General features: G+C 33.1%; 7 protein-coding genes across 9 annotated transcripts; 1 reads left to right on the forward strand and 6 right to left on the reverse strand.

The window, feature by feature from the left end:
- Window positions 1-434: 434 nt before the first annotated feature.
- LOC106791101 lies at window positions 435-8,244 on the reverse strand. 2 transcript variants are annotated; one of them, XM_014756487.1, is made up of 11 exons: window positions 7,404-8,244; window positions 6,950-7,317; window positions 6,499-6,591; window positions 5,963-6,096; window positions 3,406-5,644; window positions 3,214-3,302; window positions 2,648-2,785; window positions 1,772-1,948; window positions 1,551-1,673; window positions 1,367-1,471; window positions 435-1,277 (listed from the first exon to the last, which is right to left on the reverse strand). In XM_014756487.1, the coding sequence occupies exons 2-11, from the start codon at window positions 6,984-6,986 to the stop codon at window positions 963-965; spliced, it is 3,450 nt and encodes a 1,149-aa protein (XP_014611973.1). In that variant the 5' UTR covers window positions 6,987-7,317; window positions 7,404-8,244; the 3' UTR covers window positions 435-962. The 2 variants fall into 2 exon arrangements, with proteins under 2 accessions (XP_014611973.1, XP_014611972.1); XM_014756486.1 differs by lacking the exons at window positions 2,648-2,785; window positions 5,963-6,096; window positions 6,499-6,591; window positions 6,950-7,317; window positions 7,404-8,244 and having other exon boundaries at window positions 3,406-5,620.
- Window positions 8,245-9,789: 1,545 nt separating this feature from the next.
- LOC106791102 (uncharacterized protein KIAA1143 homolog) lies at window positions 9,790-11,315 on the reverse strand. The gene is made up of 3 exons (XM_014756488.1): window positions 11,071-11,315; window positions 10,788-10,914; window positions 9,790-10,696 (listed from the first exon to the last, which is right to left on the reverse strand). The coding sequence occupies exons 1-3, from the start codon at window positions 11,176-11,178 to the stop codon at window positions 10,521-10,523; spliced, it is 411 nt and encodes a 136-aa protein (XP_014611974.1). The 5' UTR covers window positions 11,179-11,315; the 3' UTR covers window positions 9,790-10,520.
- A 355-nt stretch (window positions 11,316-11,670) lies between these two features.
- Window positions 11,671-21,953, reverse strand: LOC106791085 (probable basic-leucine zipper transcription factor Q). Of its 2 annotated transcripts, XM_014756456.1 has the most exons (7): window positions 21,773-21,953; window positions 16,049-16,252; window positions 15,852-15,959; window positions 14,714-14,824; window positions 14,259-14,489; window positions 13,479-13,739; window positions 11,671-13,405 (listed from the first exon to the last, which is right to left on the reverse strand). In XM_014756456.1, the coding sequence occupies exons 3-7, from the start codon at window positions 15,951-15,953 to the stop codon at window positions 12,161-12,163; spliced, it is 1,950 nt and encodes a 649-aa protein (XP_014611942.1). In that variant the 5' UTR covers window positions 15,954-15,959; window positions 16,049-16,252; window positions 21,773-21,953; the 3' UTR covers window positions 11,671-12,160. The 2 variants fall into 2 exon arrangements, with proteins under 2 accessions (XP_014611942.1, XP_014611943.1); XM_014756457.1 differs by lacking the exons at window positions 15,852-15,959; window positions 16,049-16,252; window positions 21,773-21,953 and adding an exon at window positions 15,269-15,308.
- Window positions 17,530-18,165, reverse strand: LOC106791090. Its single transcript, XM_014756463.1, has 2 exons — window positions 17,809-18,165; window positions 17,530-17,703 (listed from the first exon to the last, which is right to left on the reverse strand). Exons 1-2 carry the CDS (start codon window positions 18,096-18,098, stop codon window positions 17,553-17,555), a joined length of 441 nt encoding a protein of 146 aa, XP_014611949.1. The 5' UTR covers window positions 18,099-18,165; the 3' UTR covers window positions 17,530-17,552.
- LOC106791088 lies at window positions 18,462-19,746 on the reverse strand. The gene is made up of 3 exons (XM_014756461.1): window positions 19,617-19,746; window positions 18,863-19,548; window positions 18,462-18,778 (listed from the first exon to the last, which is right to left on the reverse strand). The coding sequence occupies exons 1-3, from the start codon at window positions 19,731-19,733 to the stop codon at window positions 18,472-18,474; spliced, it is 1,110 nt and encodes a 369-aa protein (XP_014611947.1). The 5' UTR covers window positions 19,734-19,746; the 3' UTR covers window positions 18,462-18,471.
- On the reverse strand, window positions 19,570-21,585 carry LOC106791087. Its single transcript, XM_014756459.1, has one exon. The coding sequence runs from the start codon at window positions 21,345-21,347 to the stop codon at window positions 19,998-20,000; it is 1,350 nt and encodes a 449-aa protein (XP_014611945.1). The 5' UTR covers window positions 21,348-21,585; the 3' UTR covers window positions 19,570-19,997.
- An 87-nt stretch (window positions 21,954-22,040) lies between the features above and the next one.
- LOC106791089 lies at window positions 22,041-24,128 on the forward strand. The gene is made up of 5 exons (XM_014756462.1): window positions 22,041-22,164; window positions 22,945-23,086; window positions 23,178-23,337; window positions 23,597-23,681; window positions 23,776-24,128. Exons 2-5 carry the CDS (start codon window positions 23,016-23,018, stop codon window positions 24,009-24,011), a joined length of 552 nt encoding a protein of 183 aa, XP_014611948.1. The 5' UTR covers window positions 22,041-22,164; window positions 22,945-23,015; the 3' UTR covers window positions 24,012-24,128.
- Window positions 24,129-24,434: the final 306 nt, after the last annotated feature.

Consider the following 24,434-nt stretch of genomic DNA (forward strand, 5'->3'; position numbering starts at 1 on the left):
TCATTCTTAAATGATCTTATAATCAAAAGATACGTGGTATCTATTATTATTCCAAGAGAACAATGATAATTATATATTTTATGATAATTATTAGTTTTTATTGTATAGCAAAGGTGTTTCTAGAATATCCGAGGGCACTCTGGTTAGTTATTACAATTCCTGACTCGAGATATATTCAGAAATCGTTTTACAAATATTTTTTTTCATTATTTTTACCATTCCAATTATTAAATTAAAAAGAAATAGAGAAAAAGAGAGAGAGAGAGAGAGAGAGAGAGAGAGAGAGAGAGAGAGAGAGAGAGAGAGAGAGAGAAAGAGGATCAAACAGATATAATAATAATAATAATAATAATAATAATAATAATAATAATAATATTAATAATAATAATCATCATCATCATAATTCGTCGCTTTGAAAATTTTCAATGACAAAATAAAATGACATTTCGATTATATTTCTCTTACAAAACAATTTATACATTACAAATAATTCACTATTTAAAGTGTACCGATATACATGACGAAGAATGCAAAATACTTTTTTTATGCATTCATTGAGTCCATTGTGTAAAGCGGGAATACGTAGCTTTTAGGATAAACTAAGGAATTAGACTGAAGGCCACGCTTTCATGTTTTTACAGTCTGTTTTTATGTATGTCCGATAACAACAATAAAAATTCTTAAATAAATATATATTGGTATAATCATTGATGGAATATTATTTTACGCAGTCAACTAGTTTTCTTATTTCTTTTTTTTCCGTTTTTTCTTTCTTTTTTCCTTTCGTCAAGAGTCGAGTTTTAGTTTCAGTAATTGCAAATCTTAAGCATAGTATATGCATACACATGTACACAGCACGTCTCACTGTAAAATATTTTCAGTGACCGCTTTTAACGGCGTATCATCCAGAGTTACGTGAAATTCTGTAAAACAAGACACACGTATCACTCTGCTGATCATTGCTATTTGCTTCTGCCTTGAGATGCACCAGATCTAGTTGTTGGTTTTGCTGGTTGTGGAATTATTGTTATTTCGTCGTTTATCTTCAATGGTTTTAAAAGGGAATCATTTGATCTTGATGACGGAGACGATGGGGTATTCTTTTTATCCATTACTCTTTTCGCCACAACGCTGTGTGCTGAGTATACGTGATTTTCAAATTGCTTGTACATTCCAAATGTGGCAGTGCAAACTGTACATTTATATGATAAATGCGCGGGTTTTAATGTCATTCCGTGATCCCGTGCAACATGATTTAATAATTTCCATTGATATACCTAGAAATGATGAGCAATATTTAATATTAATATTTGTACATCAATATACATGTATAGTAATATAATAATAGAAGTGAAAATGTACTTACTCTGCCACAAGCTGGACAACGACCAGCATCTTTTCCTCTATTCGCTGCTTCTTGCATACTGGACGTAACGAGTCCATGAGATCCAAGCAAATGTCTTTCCAAGCCCTACCGCCAAGATTGATGATAAGAAAGTATTTAACAAATTCATAATTAAACCAAATGAATATATATATAATTTTGTTACCTGATCTGTGAAAAATCGGAATTGACATTTTTGGCAGTTCAATGGAGGTCTGTTATAAATCATCTTTGGATGTATTTTTACTTTATGAATCCATTGCATGTGATTTCTTAGTTGTTCAAGATCCTATCCAAATAAATATCAGATTAACAGATATTTCTATTTAAACTAATGAAAAAGTTTATTTATTTCTTATAACATTGTTGGAACTCTTTTGCATTTACCTTAATGTAACCATCACAAATTTCACATATAACGAATGTATTTTTCCCTCCAGATTTAGAAGATGTTCCTGAACCAGGAATGGAGGTTTGAGATGTTGTACGTGGTAATGGAGTTATAGATATACTCGGTTGACTTAATAATTTTGCCGTAGGATTTTTTGTACTGGCCGTTGTATTCTGAAAAAGACAATATTTACATTTATTTATAGATACCCAGACAAATGATATTTCTAAATTATCCCTATTTTTGCATAATATATAAATATTTTTTGTAATATCACCTAATATCTTAAAATTTACGATTAACAAATATAAATATCTTTTGTGTCTTTAGAATAATATTCTTCTTCAAAATATTAGCCCGTTATTAAAGGCACACGTTTACGTCATTCTCTATTAATTTCAAGTTAGTATCATTTTGCTTGGCGATTAGTTAACATTATAATAGTACATAGTTTATATACCACTCCAAATTACACGTTAATTATATTTCTAGAATTAATTGTAACGAAATGTATTTCGTATAAACAAAAGTGTTACAAATTCTCCTAGCTTAATTGATAACATATAGTTATATACGTTTCATTATAATTCATTTTAATGTAATTGCGAAAGTTAACGATAATAATACACATAATATATAAATTTGATAAGTATATATTATTATTATAATGAGATGATGCACACATATTAATTGTACCATAGAAGCGCAACCAACCACACATACATTTTTGTTTTGTTTCTTTTACAAAAGTGACTTTAATGAAATGAAAATTACTAAGCATTTTGCATCCGTTGAACGTGTTATCCATGCGATCACAAATGCTATTATGAAGATAAGTGAACCTTCCTGATACCTTGTAATATTTGATTTACCTGTGATGAGGACAACCTAGAGAGAGACTCGATTACGTTGGGTACAAGTGCAATGGGTGTGGGTTGACCGGAACTGCCGCCGCTACTGCTACTCACTCCCGAGACAGCCGACATGACAGTCCCAGAGCCACCCACCACCTGTCACCACCCATATATCTTTTTACTAATTCTTTAGATTTTGTCTTATCTTGTATTTTTCGATTTTTCAAACTTTTCTATATCTTGCTTATACGTGCACGCACTTGCCATTTTCAAAAATAATCTATTATTTTCAAATCTTTAGACTTATACATATTTTAGAAAATTGCAAATTTAGCAAATAACCCTAAGCATGTTAATCATCGAGTTATTATTAATTATCATTCTTACAAAATAATGATACTTTGCTTATTTCGTTGCATTTTTCATTAAACCTTCGATTGTATATTTCAGATGTATTTCTGCTTATGTATTATGCTTATTGGTATAAGAAAAATATAGCATTTAAATAGAATACGTCCAATAAAATGTAATTTTGTAACATTGTGCAAATAATAATAAGAATAAGAAATGATAAAATAATTTACCTGGAACAACTGATTACTACCAAATTGGTATGAAGCGGGAACTAATAGGCCAGAAGATGTTGGTCGATACATCATGCCTGCAACATTATCTAAAACATTCCTACATTAAATGTATGTACATTGATTTTGCATTTGTAATATAAAATACGTATTATTATAAATATTATTGTATAAATATCGTTAGAACTTTACCTTGCCGCATAGTAGTACTACCAGGTCTTAAGGTTTTCATATCCGGATATCTAGGTTGCATCGGCGGGCGTCCTCTTCCACGACCTGTTATAGGTGCCGGAAGTAGTTTGGGTAAAAGCGGTTGCGGACCTTTGGCACTCATAGCCATAGCAAGAGCATTAGGATTGGTCGGTCCAACAGGACGCGCACGATTTAATCTTGGAATCTTAGCAGGTGGCTCCCAATCTGCAGCAGGTTCTAGATTCCGTTCTGGTCTAAACTTCTTAGAACAAGCAAGAATGTGTCGCGTAAGTTTGCCTTTTTGGTTATCTTCAAACGGACAATTTGGACACTGATGAAAAGCTGGGCCGCGTTCCAATCGTCCACGAGTATTATGTTCTGCTTCCATGTGGAATAATATGTCGTGAGGACTTCGAACCTCCATGGGACAAAAGTTACATTTGTAGACGTAATTTCGCATATGAGGAGTTTCTAAATGATGCTGCATTACTAATGTAGATTCTGTTTTAAAATTACAGAATTCACATTTTTTCATTTCTAAGTGGAATGGTTCATTATTTTCCTTACTAAACTCTAAATTCTTGATGAGTGAATTTATAGCTAATTGTGTCTCAGCTGACGTGCTACCTTTGCCTTGTTTACGTTTCTGAGTCCGTAGTAAATCCGTTTGTACATACTCTTGAACGAGATTTACTCCAATTTGCATGAAAAATTTACCCAAAGGTAAGTCAAAGTAAGTTATTACTTTATTTCTATCTTCTTGTCTCATATCGTGCTTGTCGCTCATATTAGAAATACCAGATTCCATAACATCCGTCATATCAGGCCCACTATCGTCTCCATCCTTTTTAGACCTCAAACTTCCCTCATTCTCACTTTCTTGGTTTCTAATATCTACTTTTTTATTTATTTCAAACAAATCTTCGTTAATATCTTGATTATCTTTAGTATCTTCCGTCATTTTTTTCAATATTTCTTCTTTTTGTTTCTCCTCTATGCTTTTTTCTAATTTAGAAACAAATTCTTTCAATGGTTTCAATGGAGGCTTTTCATAAACGTAAGGTACTATAAATGATGGTGCTTCTACCACAAACATATCATCTGTTAAAGTTGGCAATATTGGTGCCAAAGCAGGATTGACCGTAGTCATGCTACTCGGTTTGGGGCTTAATTGTGCAGTTTTAGATGTCATGGGTACCGGCGTAATAGTTGTTCTCATATTTGGATACATCGTTTGAGTGGTCATATTCATTGGAACGACCGAGAAAGAACTTGTATTAGAAACGGTATGGTGAGGCTTATTGTTACCAACAGGCATGCCGCCGCGTCCAGAAAGTATGGAGTTTGTGTCTATTATAACTAACGTAGGTTCCTTTTTACCACCTTTAACTGATTTACTGCCAGCAGCTATTTCTACCAAACGCTTGGTATCATTAACCACAATGGTGGTTTTACTATTTTTCGTAGGTGACTTCAGTTTGGAATTCTCTTTATCCTTAGTATCTATTCCAGCTAACGGATCTTCCGGTTTAATTTCCTCTATATCCGAACCATCGTCGTCCGCTTCCTCTTCGACTTCTCTTTCTATATAACTTGTTCTTTTAATATTACGAGAACTTCTTCTAGGCGTAATACTACTAAGATCTACTTGCTTTCTTGATTTTTTCTGTTTAGCAGGATCCTTTAAAGAACGCTCTTGAGATGTATTAAGACCATTATTCTTTGCACTATCTGTTATCTCCTCTATGTCTGGACTATTGCAACATCCATTTTCTTCGCATATCTTTACATCGGATGTATCCATACTGCTGTCTAGGATTTCAGTAGAACTATTGGATTGTTGCATGTTACTACATGACATATCTTTACCTTCATTTATATTAGATTTTTTTAAAGCAAACATGCTGTCATTATCCATTCGTACTCTTGTGATACTCTCATCCAAACATTCTACATCAGAATTATTACTCTGTTCATCAACATCCATAGCTTCGCAAGATGTATTTCTACACTTGTCTTCATTTCTAGACACTTCACTAGTATCGTTCATCTCACTGACACCATCGGAAGATTCTGAAACCATAGAGTCGTTTCTCGACTTGTACAATGAACCCCCCTTATTCCTATTTTTTCTCAACTTATTTAGCTCACTATCTTCCGATTCTGTACCCCTTTCTTCGTTCTCAAAGTGTCTTCTTTCTATAATATCCTCCTCTTCGTCCTCATCATCGTCTTCTTCCTCTTCTCCCTCCCCATCCACATCCCCATCCCCATCCCCATCCCCATCCCCATCCCCATCCCTATCACCATCACCATCACCATCCCCATCCCCATCATCCCCATCCTCATCCTCATCCCTATCCCCATTCCCATCCTCATCCTCATCCTCATCCCCATTTCCATCCCCATCCCCATCTATGTCTCCATTTTCATCTCTACCACCATCACCATCACCATCCCCATCTCCATCCCCATCCCCATCCCCATCCCCATCCCCATTCCCATTGCCGTTCCCATTTCCATTCCCATTCCCATCCCCCTCTCCCTCCACCTCCACATCCATCTCCATCTCTTCCTTTCCTTTGCTAACAGTCTCTTTGGATGAAATTTTGAATGCGCAACCATCAGAGTCTGGATATTCTTCTTTTTCCGTACCATATTTTCCATTGATACCATTGGGAATGACCATGTCTGAGAACAAACAGATAATGCTTTTAAAATGTTAACAAAATTTTGGAACATTGCGTTAGAAATAAATCTTATATCGCAAAGAAATTTCCGTTGGGAAATTCCATAATACCGTCTTTAACCATGTAATTATAAGACAGCTTATATAATCATCATAAACACTTGACAAATGTTAAATTTATGTCATTTTTTAAAAATTGTCTTAAACAAACAAGTTATAAATCTCTTAATGTTCCAAAAAAACAGAGCACATTCTCCATAAAGTAAACTAATACAAAAATAAAAATAATTAGTAGATTACTTAACAAACAAATAAGTTTCAAATAACATATACTGACAATGCAAACTAAGATGTACGTTCGTCAGAAACGTCGTATTAAATAAAGAAGAAAATAAAAAGTCTACCTTTTGACACTTTGTCAGAATTGCTCTGAGAAGAGTCCTTAACAGGAGGTTCTTCCAATATCCCGTCCATGGGGCCACGGCTGTAGAGTCGATCTAAACAATAAATACAATAAGACAACTAACGTGAGAAGGAAAAGTTAATAGTCTATTTTCCAAAATATTCATCGAATATGAAAGAAGATTGGTAGATAAAAAGAAGAGGAAGACAAGGAGAATGAGGAGAGAGAGAGGAGAGAGGGGAGAGAGAGGCAGAGAAAGAGAGAGAGGAGAGAGGAGAGAGAGAGAAAAGGAGAGAGAAAGAGAGAAAGAGAGAGAGAGAGAGAGAGAGAGAGAAGAGAGAGAGCAAAAAGAGGGAGTAAATTTTTAGCGGGGCCAAATTTTTCAAAATGGCGCTGTGAATTCCGTGCTTCTAACTCCCCTTAGAGGTGAACCCATAACCAAGAAAATTTACCTCTCGAGCTGGCACCGTTTGACGGGTCACGAATCATATAATCCTATGCGATCCTTCCTCGAGGATTGTTCTTAGATATACACATGCACGACTTTTTGAATCGTCAAAGGAAAAGGTTTTATCGCCTCCTGGGCGACGAGCACACCCGTGCAACGCGACACACAACCACGGAAGCGAGCAGTAGCAGCAGACCGACGAAAGAGGAACGAGAGAAAGAGAGGAGTGGAGTGGAGAAGGGCGGGAGGACAAGAGAGAGATAGATAGATAAAGAGAGAAAGAGAGAGGGGAGAAAGAGAGAGAGAGAGAGAGAGAGAGAGAGAGAGGAGAGAGTCCACGAAGCACAGCTTTTAACGGTTAGCGTCGGTCACCTGCGAGAGATGCAACGAGTCTACAATTTTTCATTTATTAAACTAATCAAACAAACATTCGATTCTCTCGACCCTTTTTACTTTACCTTTTTGAATCTCTTATTCTGAGAGACTGTCTCTCTCTTATTCTTTCTCTCTTGTGCTCCTTGACTCACTCACATATCCCCTCCTTGCATACACACGCATACACGCGCGTCACACAGTTAATCTCTTCGAGTGTAAAACGTGGCTAAACAACCCCATGACGCATCAAAGATCTACCCTAATGATACTTTCTCATTTTCTTTTATTCCCTAATGTTTTACATGTTATATTATGTCATGAAATATGATATTGCAAGTAGGAATAATTGAAGGACTTGGTTCGCTGATAATTAAGAAAAATAGACCAATTATTCTTATTTTTTTCTTAAAACTTGTAGTCCAAATAATTCTTTAATAGTTTTTCTTTGATTAAAAACGATTTTTTGACCCCGTACACGTAATGTATCATCTTTGCGAACGACGCGCGACACGTTGCCATCATCAACTTTAGAGAAGAGCTAAACGACAATGAGGAGGGAGGGGGAAATGCACTCGTGAACGAAGAATCGAAGAAAATCAAGTCGAATATCCATCACACATGATTGCCTTTTTAAATATTGTTTGCGTCGTTGCCACTTCGCGCGCGTGTGTGTCGAGTTTTATGATTTGTCTAATTTTTTTCTCCTTTTTCTGTCTTTCTTTTCTTCTTTTTCCGTGTCTTACATTAAGCACGACACGACGCCGCTCCACTGCAGTTATAGTCGTCGTCGTCGTCGTCGGCGGCGGTGGTGGCGACGGCGGCGGCTACGTCTGTCTGTCTGTCTGTCCGTCCGTCTCTTTCTTTGTTTCTTTCTCACTTCATCTCTCCATCTCTCTCGCTTTTCTCTGTCTCGGTCACGCACTCAATAATACGCACCTGACCACCATTGAACTCCTATACAGATTTATGATAAAGTACCATTTTTTCCCCTCGCTTACTTCGATTGACTGTACTTTATTTTCTTCTGCCCCCACCCCTTATGAAGTTATTTTGCATTACAACTTTCTTACGACGTCTCTTACGCACGATTTATTCACACCAATTGGAGAAAATAGTAAACATTTCTAACGATGAATGTCTTACACACTAGAGGACAGAAGCGTCGGTGGTAACGTTAAAACTTATGCCCAGGGCCGTACCAATTTTACAACTTTTTATTCTTCTCCTTTCTTCGTCGGGATCATCTTGCTGTTAGCAGGCGAGAGGATGGATGTTCTAGAGGGAATATCAAACGCTTTCATTTCATAGATTAAGCTTTACATTTTTTTACATTCTGATATGTCTTTTTTTCTGATAAAGATAGATATCAACAAAATTGTTGATTTAAATATTATAATAATTATGAGAATAAACATTTTTGCAAAATTTTGCTGTGTTAGCAAACATTAAAAATTTAGAGAAGTTAAACGTAATTTTTTTCGATTAAATATTGTGTAAAATTTGTCATAACAAAATTATGACGTTCTAGAAAATATGATCTGTAGCAGACGACAATTATTAAACTAATTATAAAGAAAATATAAAATAAAGAAAATAGGGGTGTAAGAGGAGATAGATACGGCCCTGGAGTATTGTGTTATTAAGTATATAACCGTAGAAATGAGAAATTCCAGAGAGATCAATTGTAAAAGTTGAAAATATATATATATATATATATATATGTACATATATAATAGTATATATATACATATATAATAGTATATATATATATATATATATACTATTTTCATTAGCTCGATTGCGAGATTTACTTTACCTCGCTTTAAAAGAAAGGAAATTAGATCGCTGATACAGTTGTTTCTAAATGGGAAGATTTAGATTGATCCCGCCATTTCTTTGTAAGGGCTGCCTTTGACTCGTCGAACAGCTGCCGTGGTGGTCGACGTCTGATCGCGATTATCCCCCCAAAGAGGACCGATAATCGAAACACACACGCATTTGAAATGCCGCGCTATTTAAATTCACTGACTGTTTAATACACTGACAAATGTCGGACACGCTTAAGAGTCGTTCTACACTTCTTACACACCGTTATTGTATCGATATTATTCACATATATTTGATGTTTATTTGGCTTCGACGTCATGGATCTTTCTTACCTCCGTCGCTAAAACTGCCAAGATGGCGACCCTAATCACGTGACCATCAATTTTATGACGTACGCTTTATGTTAAAGGGGCCAAACGAACCAGTAGCATTTCTTCTAAAATATCACGTGATCATATACACGTGCACGTCCAATGAGAGACTCTCCCTAAGAATAAGGGCAATCTGCAACTGCAACAATCTACGAACTACGGGGTTGACGTTAAGGTATCCGCCCTTTTCTATTTTAAGCTTCATTTTTTTTTCTTTTCATTAATTTTTTTTTTATATTTTCTTTTACATTTTCATTTTTTAAAGAAAATATTTTTTTATTTTTCTTCATTGCAAATTTATTATAAAATAACATCTTATATCCTTATAAACAATTGTATTTCCTATCTGATAAAATGTCTACACTTTTATAAAAATATCCAAACAAATTTATTATAAAATAACATAAGCTATACCTATCCTTACAAACAATTCTATTACCTATTCAATAATATTTTTACACTTTCACGCAGTACGCCGTGTACATTTATTACAATATTATATGTACAAGTTTTCATTGAAATTTTTTTGATTACTAAAGGCGTATATATACATAATCACAGACGCATCAAAATATACGAAGAAGCATATCTTTTTGTTATTATACTATATTTATTGTTTTACTAAGTCCATCTAGTAGGAAATGTTTTTCTTTATAAGCATATTTCGCACCTACTTGTACGAAATATGACATTTGATTAATGATCTTAATGATGTACGATAGCCAGTTTCAGTAACTGATATGGCAAATGTTACATCACATATGTTAATGATTCCATGAGAGAATGCACCACAATCAACGGATTAATAATATTATTTTTAAAAGTAAGAAAAATAAATTGTGCCATATGTAAACAATATGATAATTTGTCTTATGGATTGAAATCAAAGCAAAAATTATTCACGCGATACTTTATTTAAATAAACAAATACTCTATTTAAATAAAGTATCGTTAAGATAAATAATAAAGTAAAAATATTTACAATATTTACAAAGATGCTTTCTATCCTATATTTTCTTCTTCTTCTTCATCGTTAAAAGATAAGACAGCTTTATTGCGTTTGCTCTTGTCAGCTTTCTTATTATTACATTTTTCTACAGAATCCAAAGTCCTCTTTTTTGATTTATTTCTGCTGAATATTATTCGTTTAGATAAATCAGCTGGACCAGTAGATTCTTCTATAAATTTTCAAACACAAATAGGTATATATAAAAAACAAGAATACAATTTTCTTCGACATTGAATAAGAACAAATGTATATGAATCTACCTTTTTGTTTTTCAAAAGCTTCAGCTTCTTCGGCGGTTAGATCTCCTGAATTTAATACAACAACAAGAGGCTTTTCTCCCTCGAAATCTTCTGCTTCTTCATCAAAGACACAAGGCAAGATTTCTCTCTGTTCAAAATAAAAGAAACGAAGATGATGTTATATCATTTCAGATTAATTATACAGATGATAGAAAATTATATAAAGGATAGAGAAATTTAAGTAAGAAATAATTTATAATAGATCAATAAAGAAAAATAAGAAATTGGTTATACATTCTTATACCTTAGTGTTAATCGTTGGTCCTTCCTTGTAGTTAATCTGTTCTTTTAATTCCCTTAAAAATTTAGGCTCTTCAGGCCTTATGTACGATACGAAATTTTTTTTAGGCATATTGTATAATATTTTTACAATATTTATAGAAATTTATAAACGATTAATTAAATATTTATGAATATTTAGTAGAATAATATAGCATCTAACAGAGTAACACAACCTAACCAACCTATGTTGCTTGAAGATTGCACGAAAAGTGTTTTCTAACGGTGTAATAATCTTGGTTCTAATTGGTCGACACATGAGCCAATCATCTGACAGCTGAACAAATTTGTCCTAACCATTTTCATTGAAACGTAGCTTAATACAAATCAATATATATTATACATATATAAATATATACTCGTACACAATTATGTGCGTTCAATACTGTTTTGTAAACTATATCGAAATATTTATTTGTAAGTTTTTTATTTCTTTAATAAATTTTTTTTCTTACCTAAGGCTCTTGAAAAAAGGTAAAACGTTAAATTGCAATTAATTTTGTTTCTTATGACACCTTTATCTACGGAAAATTAAATAAAAATGTTCTCACACAATTAATTGTTTTATTTATAATATTTATTTGTGTTGTCCATGGAAGTGGTTATCTAATGTATTAAACTGTTTGCTATTAATTGGCGCGCCCTTAAAAAATTTATCAAACTTTTTTAGTTTCTACGTAGATCAAGGAGACAATTCCAAGTGCAGTTGTGCATTTCTTTCATTATAGAGCAATATTATAGTCTCGTCTTTGGTATAACTGAGTAATCATCTTCAACACCTAATTATTCGACGAGAAATATTTTTCATTTCAATTTCCACTTCAAACCTACATTTCAATAATCCTAATTTGATGAAATTCTTTCATGTATAATCAGGTGTCTAGAAGACGGAACGTTTCTTCGTCAAATTTCAAACTTATTCTCGGAAAACACAAATACAAGCTTTTATAGAAAAGATTGATTGGTAAGAGCAGAAAAGACCACCCCACGGATATGATACAACGCTCATTTTACATAATATTCCAGGATATATAGAAATCTAGAAAGAAATAAATTCACAAACGAGTTACTTCGGAACTGTTAATCGCTCTGAGCTTTCCTTCAGAGTGACTAGAACGTCGATGTCTGATTTGAGCGTGATTAGTAGCGACGTAGCCGGATTCTTTATGTTTTTCCAATTGAACAACTGGTAAAAATCTTGGGCTTGGTTCGTCTAAACATTCACAGCTTATACTACCGTCTAACTCGTTTTGATAAGGAGGTGGAATGAGAAGACTTTCGGTAGATTTAGTAGGTTGAAAATGTCGAGTATTACCAGTGGAATAAGACGTATTGTTATTTATTCTTCTGTGTACCGTACCCGTAGGTGTTTTAGCACGTCCATGACCTCCTTTTCCAGGTCTTTCAGCGCTATAAGTCTTTATTGTAGCTGTATCGAGATACCCATAACCAAATCCGTATCCACCGAAAGCTTTTGTCGTTAAATTATCCCATGACTTGGGTTTGGCATATTGAAGGCACGGTGGTGGTCTTTGATGAACATTTGGATCCCAATAAAGAGTGTCTGTACTTAAACTCGTAGAACAAGAAGCCACGCTATCAGCGGTAGTTGATACGTCGCTGCTAGTAATGGAATGAAGACTATGGCCAGAAGACCTGGAGCAATTGTGCGTACCATGTTGTTGCTGCTGTTGTTGCTGTTGCTGTTGCTGCTGTTGTTGTTGTCCTTGTTGTTGCTGCTGCTGTTCTCGTTGAGCTTGTGCTGTATGTTGTTGTTGTTGTTGCTGTTGTTGCTGTTGTTGCTGCTGCTGCTGCTGCTGTTGTTGTTGTTGTTGTTGTTGCTGCTGCTGCTGCAAATGTTGTTGCTGAAGATGATTTTGTTCATTTCTAGCTCGACGTTGTTTCTCACGTCTTCTGCGGCTTGGGACACAATTTGGATCGCAGCAGGGACTAGCTAGATCATATGCATCCAAACTACCAGTATCCGATTGTTCTCGACGACGATTGGCACTTGAGATACAAGCTACGCAGAGACTATTTTGTTGAGAATGATGAACCGCTAATACATCTCCACTCGTCGACGAATTTTGTTGCTGTTGACAAGATTTGTGTGATTTCATTTTCGCTGGAGTACCGCTCATACCATTTGCTTGATGATAACTATGACGCGACGAAGTGGATGCACCAGATTCACTAGGCATCTTTGAAAGAAACTGATGATGATCGCTTCGAGAACGTGGTGGCCCTACCGTTACCAAACAAGCTGCACGTGGTATCAAACATGGTCGGCCATCGCCAAACTGAAAATGTATATATATAATATTACTTCATCGATTATACCCACCAACAATTTTTATTAATCTTTATAATCACCAAATTATAAAGTAAAAGATGTTCCGTAGATGTTGCAGGCCGACAACATTGAATAGTTGACGAATTAAAACTCGAAGATGGTGATGGTTGATTAGGATTACTCGTTATAATACTACTGGGTGTTCTTTTACGTGCTGGAAGTGAATGGGTTTTCCATCGACCCATTAATATGGAACGTTCTCTTTCGCATAATCTTTCAAGTTCACCTAAACGTAACTGAAGAGCACGTTGTAGCTCTAAGTAACGCATATGTAATTGTACCTAGAAGATCAAATTTCATTTAGTCGTTTATCGAATTTAATTAATATTTAAATATTAGGTTGTCCCATAAGTTCTTTCCGCGCCACGCTATGTATGACTTCGAGCTGGCTATGTTTGTAGACATGCAGGCTTATCTATTGTCCATTTATGGCATCGGTTTCAGTCGTCATATAGCTCTTTCAAAGTACGTTTCGTTGGGGACAAAGTCTCTTTTAAAATCTTTTTTTAAAAGTCTCAACAATTTTGGAAAGAGGACGTAATGAGGTTTCCTGAGAGATGGAAGAAGGTAATAGAGCAGAATGGTTCATATATAACACAGTAAATCAACCTTAAACAACAAATATCGTCAATTGAATTCGCATCAAAAAAAAAGGAAGGAACTTATGGGACAACCTTATTTTTATATGAGACAGTTCTTATTTGTAGAGTGCGATTTAAAGATAAACTTTTTTATAAGTGATAATTGTTATACTTTCATTAGAATAAATTATATGAAAAAGTATAAATGGCTGTTTATACCTTTCTTACACAGTCTTCAAATGACACGACCATTCTCATTCTGGTATCACAGTTCTTTATAAAATTAACGAGAGTAGTGTGATCGGCTCGATCCATTTCATGACCATTTATGGAAAGTATAACATCACCTTCTCTCATACCTGCTTTGAATGCAGGCCCATCGTATTCGATGTAATCAACATAAGTGATCATTTCTATCTCATGTTCTCTCTTATAATGTATACCATAACTCTGAAAAAAAATTATTTTAATAATTAATAATAAATAAATCACATATAGTTGCTACAATATATATATATATATTTATAATATATTTCTAAATTACCAGTTTCAAAAGAGAGAAAGAGAGAAATGATAAATTATTTAAAAAATATATAAGATATTAGATGACACGTATTCTTTGTGGCTTAGCAAAGCAAAAATATATAAAACATAAAGGTGAATGCATATTTTACCTGTAACGTGAAACCATACGTGCCATTTTTCTTTTCCACGATAATGGTACGGCGTCTCCTATCCTCATCCACCCTTGTCACACGATCCGACTTGGATCGTTCCAGTACAGCCTACAATATAAATATAAACGCATCTATTTAATTAAAATTCAAACTATAAATAATTATACAGGATGATTCTCGTGCAACTATAACGCGATTTGGTTGGGCGATTTTATTTTTGATTGGAATTAGAAGAAAAATGTTTACACGATTACGAATGTTACTCGATTACATATTATTTTCGCAAACGCGATAGTGCATGTGCATTTTTTAATTACACTATTATTTTTAATAAAAAACGTTTCTTTTCTTTTATATAAGGACATTAAATCCTCTCGCCGTTTGAAATTAAAAAGCATTGAAATAATATCGTCGATAAAAAATTATTATGAAAAGTTACACGGTAGTGTAAGTAATAGTTAGCCTATTCAATGATCTCGAAAATGTCAACGTTCTACTCCAACGTAAGCATATTCATCGATAAAAGGTAAACAGGTAAAGAAGCTCACCGACCCTGAACGACGAGACGAATCACGAACGAAGAATCACGTTTCGTATGACACTAACCACATATAAGTATCAATAATATAGTAATAATAAAAAAAAACATAAGGAGGAAAAAATTAATCATTAGTTATTCTAAAATGTCATTAGTTACATCTAAAATTTGAAGAATTCTAATGAAGAAAAATGTTGCAAGAATGTACAATCTCTATGCAGTACTTCGATCCGTTCATCGACTTGATTTTGTCTTTTTTTCTCTCTCTTTGCGCTATTTGTTAAACCTTTAGTAGTTACTAAGTTATTACTACTCGAATTGCATACATATACGCGCCTTACATAGATAAAATCCTCCCATTATTATGTAGTATATTATTAATACTAATACTAATTCTGCTATCAAGGTAATAGACACAGAAATCATATGAACATCCAGAGACTAGAAAGACACCAGAAGCATAGAAAAGCAAAGAAAAAATTATTTAATAACGGTAAATCAATATTAAAAAAAGTAAAGATAAAAAATACTGTATGACAAATTAGACTATATCACGATGTATATACACTATTAATAAAGGAATGAATAAATAATTACACATTCGACAACACCACTCCATTCCTCTTCATCGCTGTTGTCAACGCCGCTTCGATGTTGCTGGGCAGCTGTATCGGAATTCTGTGGAGAACCGTTGTTCATCGCTCGCTATCGTTAAATAGACAATAATTTAATTTGGTAAACACTTGTCACCCTAGTTTAGAAATATTCAAATGAAATTAGTAGTTGTTGCGAACATTTTTACGTTCGTTTTTATACTCGTTCCGAGTAGAGTTCTCTCTGGCCGAGGTAAACGCGCGTTACACTGGATTATATATGCGGTTTGTACTCTCAGCTTCATCCTCCATCCCCGAACCCCCGGACTCCTCCACCACCTCTAGCACCTTTAGTGCGCCTGCTCGAATATATCGGTCTATCCACCCCCTTTTCGAGCCGGTCTCCTGCGAGGGTGGAAAAGAGATTGATGAACGAGGGGCTGATAATGGCGAAGAGGAACTTCAGAAAGAGAGACCATTATACTCTCTTTCTTTTTACACGATTTTAGAGGGTGGGTTAAAAGTGGCAAGGTCATTTTTTAAATCGTCTACCTTTTTTCGAGACTTGATAGATTCATTTTCTTTTACATATTATCAAACTACAAGCCTAGTTTGTAAAACTATAAGTTTAACAATAAGTGCAAACCTGAAAATCTTTCGAAAGGAGTAATTGATTCGTGAAATTTCTTGGCAATTTTTGACCCACCCTGTAGAAACTCTTTCTCTCTCTCTTTCAAAGGCATATGCATTCTCTTTGGGAGAAAATCATTTCCGTTGAACGATTTTATGTGTTTTCGCGTCTGGATGGCAATTTATTTTTATGTGTATATAAATATACTTGTTTATGTATAATATAAATATATATATTTTGTAAATTTTTGTACTAATTTATTTAAAAATCGATTTAATCGTTCTAGAAATAATTTTTCACAAAAGGAATTATTTCGTGGAAAAATTTCTGGGTGATTATAAAATTTAATGATTATCTTTCTAATAACCGACAATTTCGAGTAATTAAGGTTCATTAGGGCGATGAAGTAATCTATCACAACGAAATACCAAGAAAAATGACATTAGATTAGGAATAAAATAATTTGTATTATTTTTTAATTGTTAATACTATATCAACAATAGATAAATATTATAAATTATCTATTATTTTTATTATTTAATTTATTATTATATCTATTACGCGAAATTATTATTTTTCGTTTATATGAAATGTATGATATTATTATTAAGAAATAGTGATTAAAAAATGAGTATAAGTCTATTATAGATACTATTCGTGACTTCTTTGACTTCCCTATATATCATTAAGCTACTTGTTGTCAGGTGAATGCACTCGAGTCAACCCGACGAAAATAACGTGCCTCGACATTGCGGATGCACCTTCCGTTTTCTTGATCTAGAGATCTATTATAAATAAAACGATAGAGAAAAAGGTACAACGAAAATGGGAGATAATACTTATATACTATAAATATATATATATATATATATATATATATATATATATATAATTTTCCGGTACCGGGAATCGCGCGAATCCGAGCCTCCTGGTTGAGAACCAGATATCTTAAACACTAATCGACATATCGGAGAACACACTGAATATATTATATTTTATTTATTAATATTTAATATAATATTAATAAATTAGAACACAAAAATTTGTTCCTTTTAATCAAATCGAAAAGCATTATTATTTTTTCTTTTTAATCTTTTTTTTAATAACTTTTGTCTCTTTTTGCATCTGAATAATTTGATCAATTTTGTCTTTGCAACTTGACGAAATTTCCATCCTTTTGAATTTTGGAATTGGAGGAGGTCTTGGTTTAGGGACAGGTGCGTGTCTACAAAAGAAATAAAAAAATAGTAATAATAAAAATTACAAAACGGAGATTAATAAAAAGAAATTATTTAACAATAAAATATTATTTATCTAAATCATAAATTACTTGAAAGCAATATGAACTTCTTGAGTCATTTTATCTTCTATTACATTTATCCAAATATTAGATTGTGTCTTTGGTTTTAAGCATAATCCTTTATGTAGGCAACATCTGTAATCGTCGAGCTCTTCTTGTACTTGAACTTTTTGTCTCCATGCCTCTTCCCACTTATGCAGTTTTTCTTCTTCACAAGCTTTCTTTTCTTTGGCTTCAATCTCTGACGTTCTCTTTGCCAAAGTATTCTTTGACTTCTTCTTCTTCTTTTTCTTTTTCTTCTCATTGATACGTTCAGACATTATTATTTTATGTGATATTATTATTTGAATAATTTATATTATCATTAATATGATTTTTATTATTTATTTGATATGCCTCCGCCGTTTATTGTATAATAAACAAATTTTTTCATTTTAAATAAATAATTAAAATCATGATTAGAAAAGTTTACTTTTGGTTTGTAATAAAAAAAAAAGAACATTGAAACCATTCTCAACAATTTCATGTTAATTGATTGAATCTTAAAGATGAATTCAAGTTGAAAAAAAAAACTTATGTTCTCTCTCTCTCCCTCTCTTTTTCTCTTTTTCTTTTCTCTCGTCTTTTCTCTATGCATATATAAGTTTTGAAGATAATTCAATAAAGATAGTTTTTCCACTCACTATAATGTCTCTAAAAACAGGTCTGTTTACAGTTACAAGTTGGTTGTTCTTTGATAATGCATCCACATTTTCTTACAGGTTTTTCTTTAAAAAGTTCATCAAAAGTAGTTCCTTTTGTGCCACAACAGGGAGCACAGGTGATGTCTTTAATCGGTTGAGGTGAACAACAGGAGAGACAAGTATTTGCAGCGGCAGGATGACTGCAAGTTAAAGCAGGTTTTACTGTTTGCATACAAGAAGGTGCATATGGTGTCTGAAGAGAATCATTTTTAGAGTTAAGATATTCTGGCTGACATTGTTGTTGTTGTTGGTTTGATCTAAAACATGATAAATAATATTGAAATTAATCATTATTTCATTGCAAAATAAATCACATGGGCGATATAAAAATGTAAACTAACTGTGAGTCAAGACAATTGGAAATAGGTTGTTTACTGGATAAACAACAAGGTAGCGGTTCACAATGTGCTTGTTTACACTTATCCATACCAGATTTAGTTTCAGGACTTGTCTTGGAAAGACAACAAGTTTTTCCTTCGCCGCTGCCATCTGGACTTTTTTTTACAGGACAATTGCATCGTACAGGTTCTGGTAAAAATATGTCTGAAGGTATTCTTTTACATTGAAATACTGGACTATCCTTGGTTCCTTTGAATAAGTAAGGTTTTTTATTATGAGGGATTTGGAATTGAGTAACTATTTTTTTTCCAAAACAGGATACACGTATAAAGACGGTGGCTTCGCCGACACCTTGTCCCGTCGCTGTTGTAATCCTGAAAGTACTTTTTAACGATCTGCATGGGTTGCCATTTTTAAATATACGCTGACTGAGTAAATCATTTATCAGATTTCTTAATTGTATCTGATGAGTGCCAATTAACATTACATCTGGTAATACTCCGGGTGGAAGTTTTTTATAAACAGACATGGTTACAGGAAAACTATGAATTGGTTTTCGAAGAACATTATTGGGTAGGGCAAAAAGACATGACTTTCCTTTTTTAAATACTTGAACATCACCGCTAAGGCAAGAACATTTTTCTACAGATGCTTCTTCGTGAATATTGATAGGTGGTAAACCAAGGACCTATTATACATTTTTCATACATGATTCTATAATTATTTTATTCATAATAGTAATAACAAGAGTACAACCTGGAAAGAAACGCAAGTTGTCACTGGTAACATTTCTTGATGTATAGCTCGAATAGCTGGAATGTTAATTCTGTCTACCAAAAATTCAATGAGAAATAATTGTTGACTATCATCCATATTATCATATTAAATTATTAAGTTCAATTTATGTGGAAAGTTTTTATTAATTTGCTCACAAATTTTGTCTGAAATATAATGATATATCTAATCTTTACGCTATAATTTAAAACTGTCATTAGAAAAAAGCAAGAAAAAAAAAAAGAAAAACAGAGTTTATATATTATTTATAAGATAGATGGCATCCTTTCTGATAGAATTTATAACTACATTCGTATATGATAATCATATACAGAGTCAAATTATGCAACTAAAAGAATTTCTTTATGTTTTCTTTTTCCTCCCTTTTCTCCCTTTCTTTTTTTTCTCATCAATATCAGTTTGTATTTGACGCGTTTCGTATCTGATCGGAGGTCTTCTTTCAGGGCCCTTAGGCGTCCTCATTTCTAATTGTAAATCTGATTTTTCGTCAGCACCGACCAGTCCTTTTTTACCAATTCTCAAAATAAAAACATCATGTTCAGGATCAGGCGAACAGTCGGGTCCAGTCGCATCACATTCCGGTGAGACTGTGACTGTTGGTTGCTTGTTAGCTTCTCCATTCAAAAGACCAGAAACTTTGAGAATCACAGCTTTGCCGCAAGCTTGCACCGGACCACGACTAGTTTGAATTGGACCAACCGGTTTACTTATGTCATTACAAAAATCTTTCTTTGATTTATCTTCTAATATACTGGGTGGATAAGAGGTTGGTTTGTAAGCTTGCGAAAGACATAAACTTTTAGGATCATCCAATTGAATTTGATCTTGCGCTCTGGCACCAGTTGACTGACCGCAAGGTAAACAATTATACTCTTCCAAAACGCAAGCACGACAAGGAAAATTGATTATCGACTTCTGTGTCTGTACATTTTCAGAGTCAACCACTCGACATTTGTATGCCAAGGATTTTTCATTCAATTCTTCTCCTTTAAATACATAAGCAGATCCTTCCCTTATTGACTCCGGTGCCTGAAATTCTGTAACTATCGTCTCACCGAAAGCAGACATTCTTACATAGAGAAAAACTTTGCCAACTTGTTTCTCATTCATTATTAAAGGAATTGAATCTTCAAAGGTCTTGGGTGGTGGTACTTTCCTATGCCAGCATTGCAACATCTCCTTTCTTAATGCAGCAAATTGTTTAGTTAGTTCAAATTCTGCAACGCCCACTAAAATATCTGGTTTAATACCTTCCGGCATCCTTTTTCTTATCATCATCCTCACAGTAAATTCCAACGACTTGTCTTTTGTCGTCTCATGATCCATCGCAAACATCACTGATTTACCAGAATAAAAATATTCAATGTCGTCTGCTATACCAGCTTGTGGCTCAAATAATAAATCAACCGGAGTTATCTCGATGTTATCTTCTTCCGTAAAATGTAAAAATTCTAAACCAACACTAGTTGGTACGAAAAACATTTGATTCAATTTCGCTAATCTCTTGCCAGTTATTCGGTGGATACAAAATTCTAACAAAAAGAGATATTGCTCTTTATTATTTTCGGCTAAATCTTCGCGTACACCGAAGATAGATGATTTAGAATTTTTTTTAGGCATTTCCAATTGTTTCATTTTTTTATTACTCTTTCTACCCTTTCTTCTTTGTCCCTTTAAATTTCCCTCTTTCATGAGGATATTTTATGTTGAATTTTACTTTCATTAATAATTAATAATAGAAATTTTACTAGAGATGATTTTTGAATTCAATATGTTTTGAATACATTTCGTATCATTGAAAGATACTTTTTGTAATGTGTTATTTTTTTATTAGTTTTCAGGTTAAATCGATAAAGTGAATATGAATTTGGCGATTTTTATTGTAGACAAAAATAATCTGATCGATATACATGTTTATAAACTGTTTTTAGTGCCTGAAGTTAGAGATTAAAAAGTTAAGGCAAAAACATAAGGGGTTATGTGTTTTTAATAAATTATTGAGTAAAGAATTTTGATATAAAAAGTTGAAAGTGTGCCGCCATATCTATGGTATATTACTATTTATTAAGAATATTTGAATGAATCAATTAATAAATGTTAAATTTTGATTAGTATACCAGATCTCCTATTATCGGTGAGGTTTTCCAAAATGTCCCATCGCACAAATGTATAGGGAAACAATTATGTCCCATAAAAAGAAAAATCGGTGAGTTAAAGATTGAAAATAGAAAGGTTAGTGTAGTCACTTATGTTAAATCTATCGAAGCGAACCTATACTATTTAAACCGCACTCTAGTAGAATCGAATTAAACTGATTGGATTATTAAAGGTCCCACGTGATTAATTACAGACGACCCTGTGGCGCTACCTACTGAACTTGATCCTCGTATACTTAACGCGATTGTTGAAAATGAAAGATCGTGGTATGCTCAATCGAAAGATGCTTTTCTTATTTACGAATTTTCATCTTTCATTAATCGATTTAAATATTCTTATCAAAATGCGATAGGTATGTCATATTTCCTTTATAAATATTATAATATTTATTTGTAAAAATGACGTTGAATATTTTCAGGTTTTAGCAATGGGATTCTAAATTTTCAAATTGTCTATTGAAAGTTTGATAATATTTTTAGATGCAATCGATGATAGATAAGTGATTCTTGGAAATATCTGACGTCATTGATAAAGTAGTTTCTTTTTTTGTTCGTTTGATATCAACTATCTTTTCCTATGTACATTTATAGGATACATATTTTTTCATTACTTTCTATTCAATAATTAAAACTTAACACCCATATTTAAGGACCGCACCGATCCTTTTATTTTTTTGAACACCCTGTATATAATCCTGAGTGTACATTAATGATCGTATAACGAATCTCTGGACTTAATAGTCCTCGTCGAATATTAATTGTTCCCCATTAAAAGTAATCGAAAGATATATACCATATGTACCATATCAGCAATTTCGACCAATCGAATATTAACCACATAAACGATAGATTGATTCAAATTCTAAGGAAGTAATTCTTAAAATATGCTAGCGACACTAATTTTTTAATAACTCATATAACTCTCAATCATCAGATCTTTTTCTACAGGATGCTTTTAGTTAGGTTTTTAGTTTTACAATGAAAAATAAGTTACTCTAAAAGGTCTCATAAAAGATTAATTGATTATTCAAGTCAGCTAGGAAATTTGAGCTACCTTCTCAGTTAAACTATTAGTTTATTTTGATTTACTCTGTCTTCAATGCGGTTTTTTATTTATTCTTTGTATTTTTAAGATCAAGTATCTGTATTTCCAAGATCTAAGGAATATGAGTATCAGAATATTGAAAAGAGACGTTTGAAAAATATGCCACAAGACAAATTTCTTAATGGATTTCAATGTAGTGCGAAAAAAAAAGATGAAAATAAAATATCAAGGTATTCGTTTTGTATTTGTCAAATTTTTCATATATTTTTATTTCTATTATTTGTAATTGTGTATAATAATAAATGAAATAATAATTATTAGATCCGATGAGGAGCCACGTTACATTTTGAAGTTGCCATTTTGGTGTAAAGACAAAAGCAAAAAGAAATCGAAATCCCCTGTTGAATCTATCAATTGTTATGGATGTAATCGATCGAAATACAATGAACAAGGATTTGATCATGTCAATCACAATATTCAGGTTCAACTTTTATTTTTTATTTTCTATGTTTTTGTATTTTTTTTAGGATACTTTTACTTTTTTAACTATTTTAGTCAATTTATGGAAGGAACAATTTAAAACATTTTATGAGAATGATTGCGTTAGCGTGCGTAATTGAATATCCGGTGTCGTGTTTTAGTACGTCTCTAAGAAGACGTATTTTCAGTTTATTAACAATAAGATGAACCTATAATAATTCGTTGGAAAAGAAAAATAATTCGTTTGCAATTGAATTTAGACTTTAGAAAAAGATGCCGAAAGTATTGTCAACTATCGAACAAAAGTATTCAATCCTACCATATGTCCTATTGGAGATGTTTGTGGTAATTTGTTTAAAAAAATGATATAGAATTATATATATATGTTCATTGCATTTCGAATTAGTCTTACAAACATATATAAGCTTTATTTTGATAGATTGTACTGGAAAAAAATCAGATGTAGAAAAAGAAACTAGATGGCAAGCACTTTACGAGCTAACTCAATTTCCAACAACGGATACGAAACGAAACGAGGAATTTCGAATGCTTACAAAGCCTTATCTTCACGAATTAAATACATGGTATGCTAAAAATGTACCAACGAAACTTCATTCGCCAATTCGATGGACAGGAAAACGACCAATACCGGAATGGCGATTTTCGCACATGTGAATTAAATTATCTTGCGTATATACACACGTGTGCATATCGATTCTTCTCTTTAACATTACTAAAAATAAAAAAAGAAGAAAGACGTTGAAATGAACCAACGATCGAAACTATCCTAAATCAATTTCGTTTGTTTATTTATTTTTCTAAAGAAAATTGTATACGTTGATGTTAAACAATTAGTTTCGTAATATTGTCGGGGACACCTTATATATAATTAAAAAAAAAATTGGTATTTGCGTCTTATATTCCGGTACTCAATTACTATTCGATTCACGTGACGTCGAGCCGAACCACGAGATCCGATTATATCGATAGTCTCGACATTTGACGACAAATGTGTAAAATCGATGCGCAAAGAGATACACGAATAGCGCAATAGAGCCGCGCTCTTTCGGTCGCATATAGTACTCTTTTATTATGCGT

Source organism: Polistes canadensis, unplaced genomic scaffold (assembly GCF_001313835.1).
Source record: "Polistes canadensis isolate GaletaPanama2010 unplaced genomic scaffold, ASM131383v1 scaffold_285, whole genome shotgun sequence".
NCBI lineage: Eukaryota > Metazoa > Arthropoda > Insecta > Hymenoptera > Vespidae > Polistes > Polistes canadensis.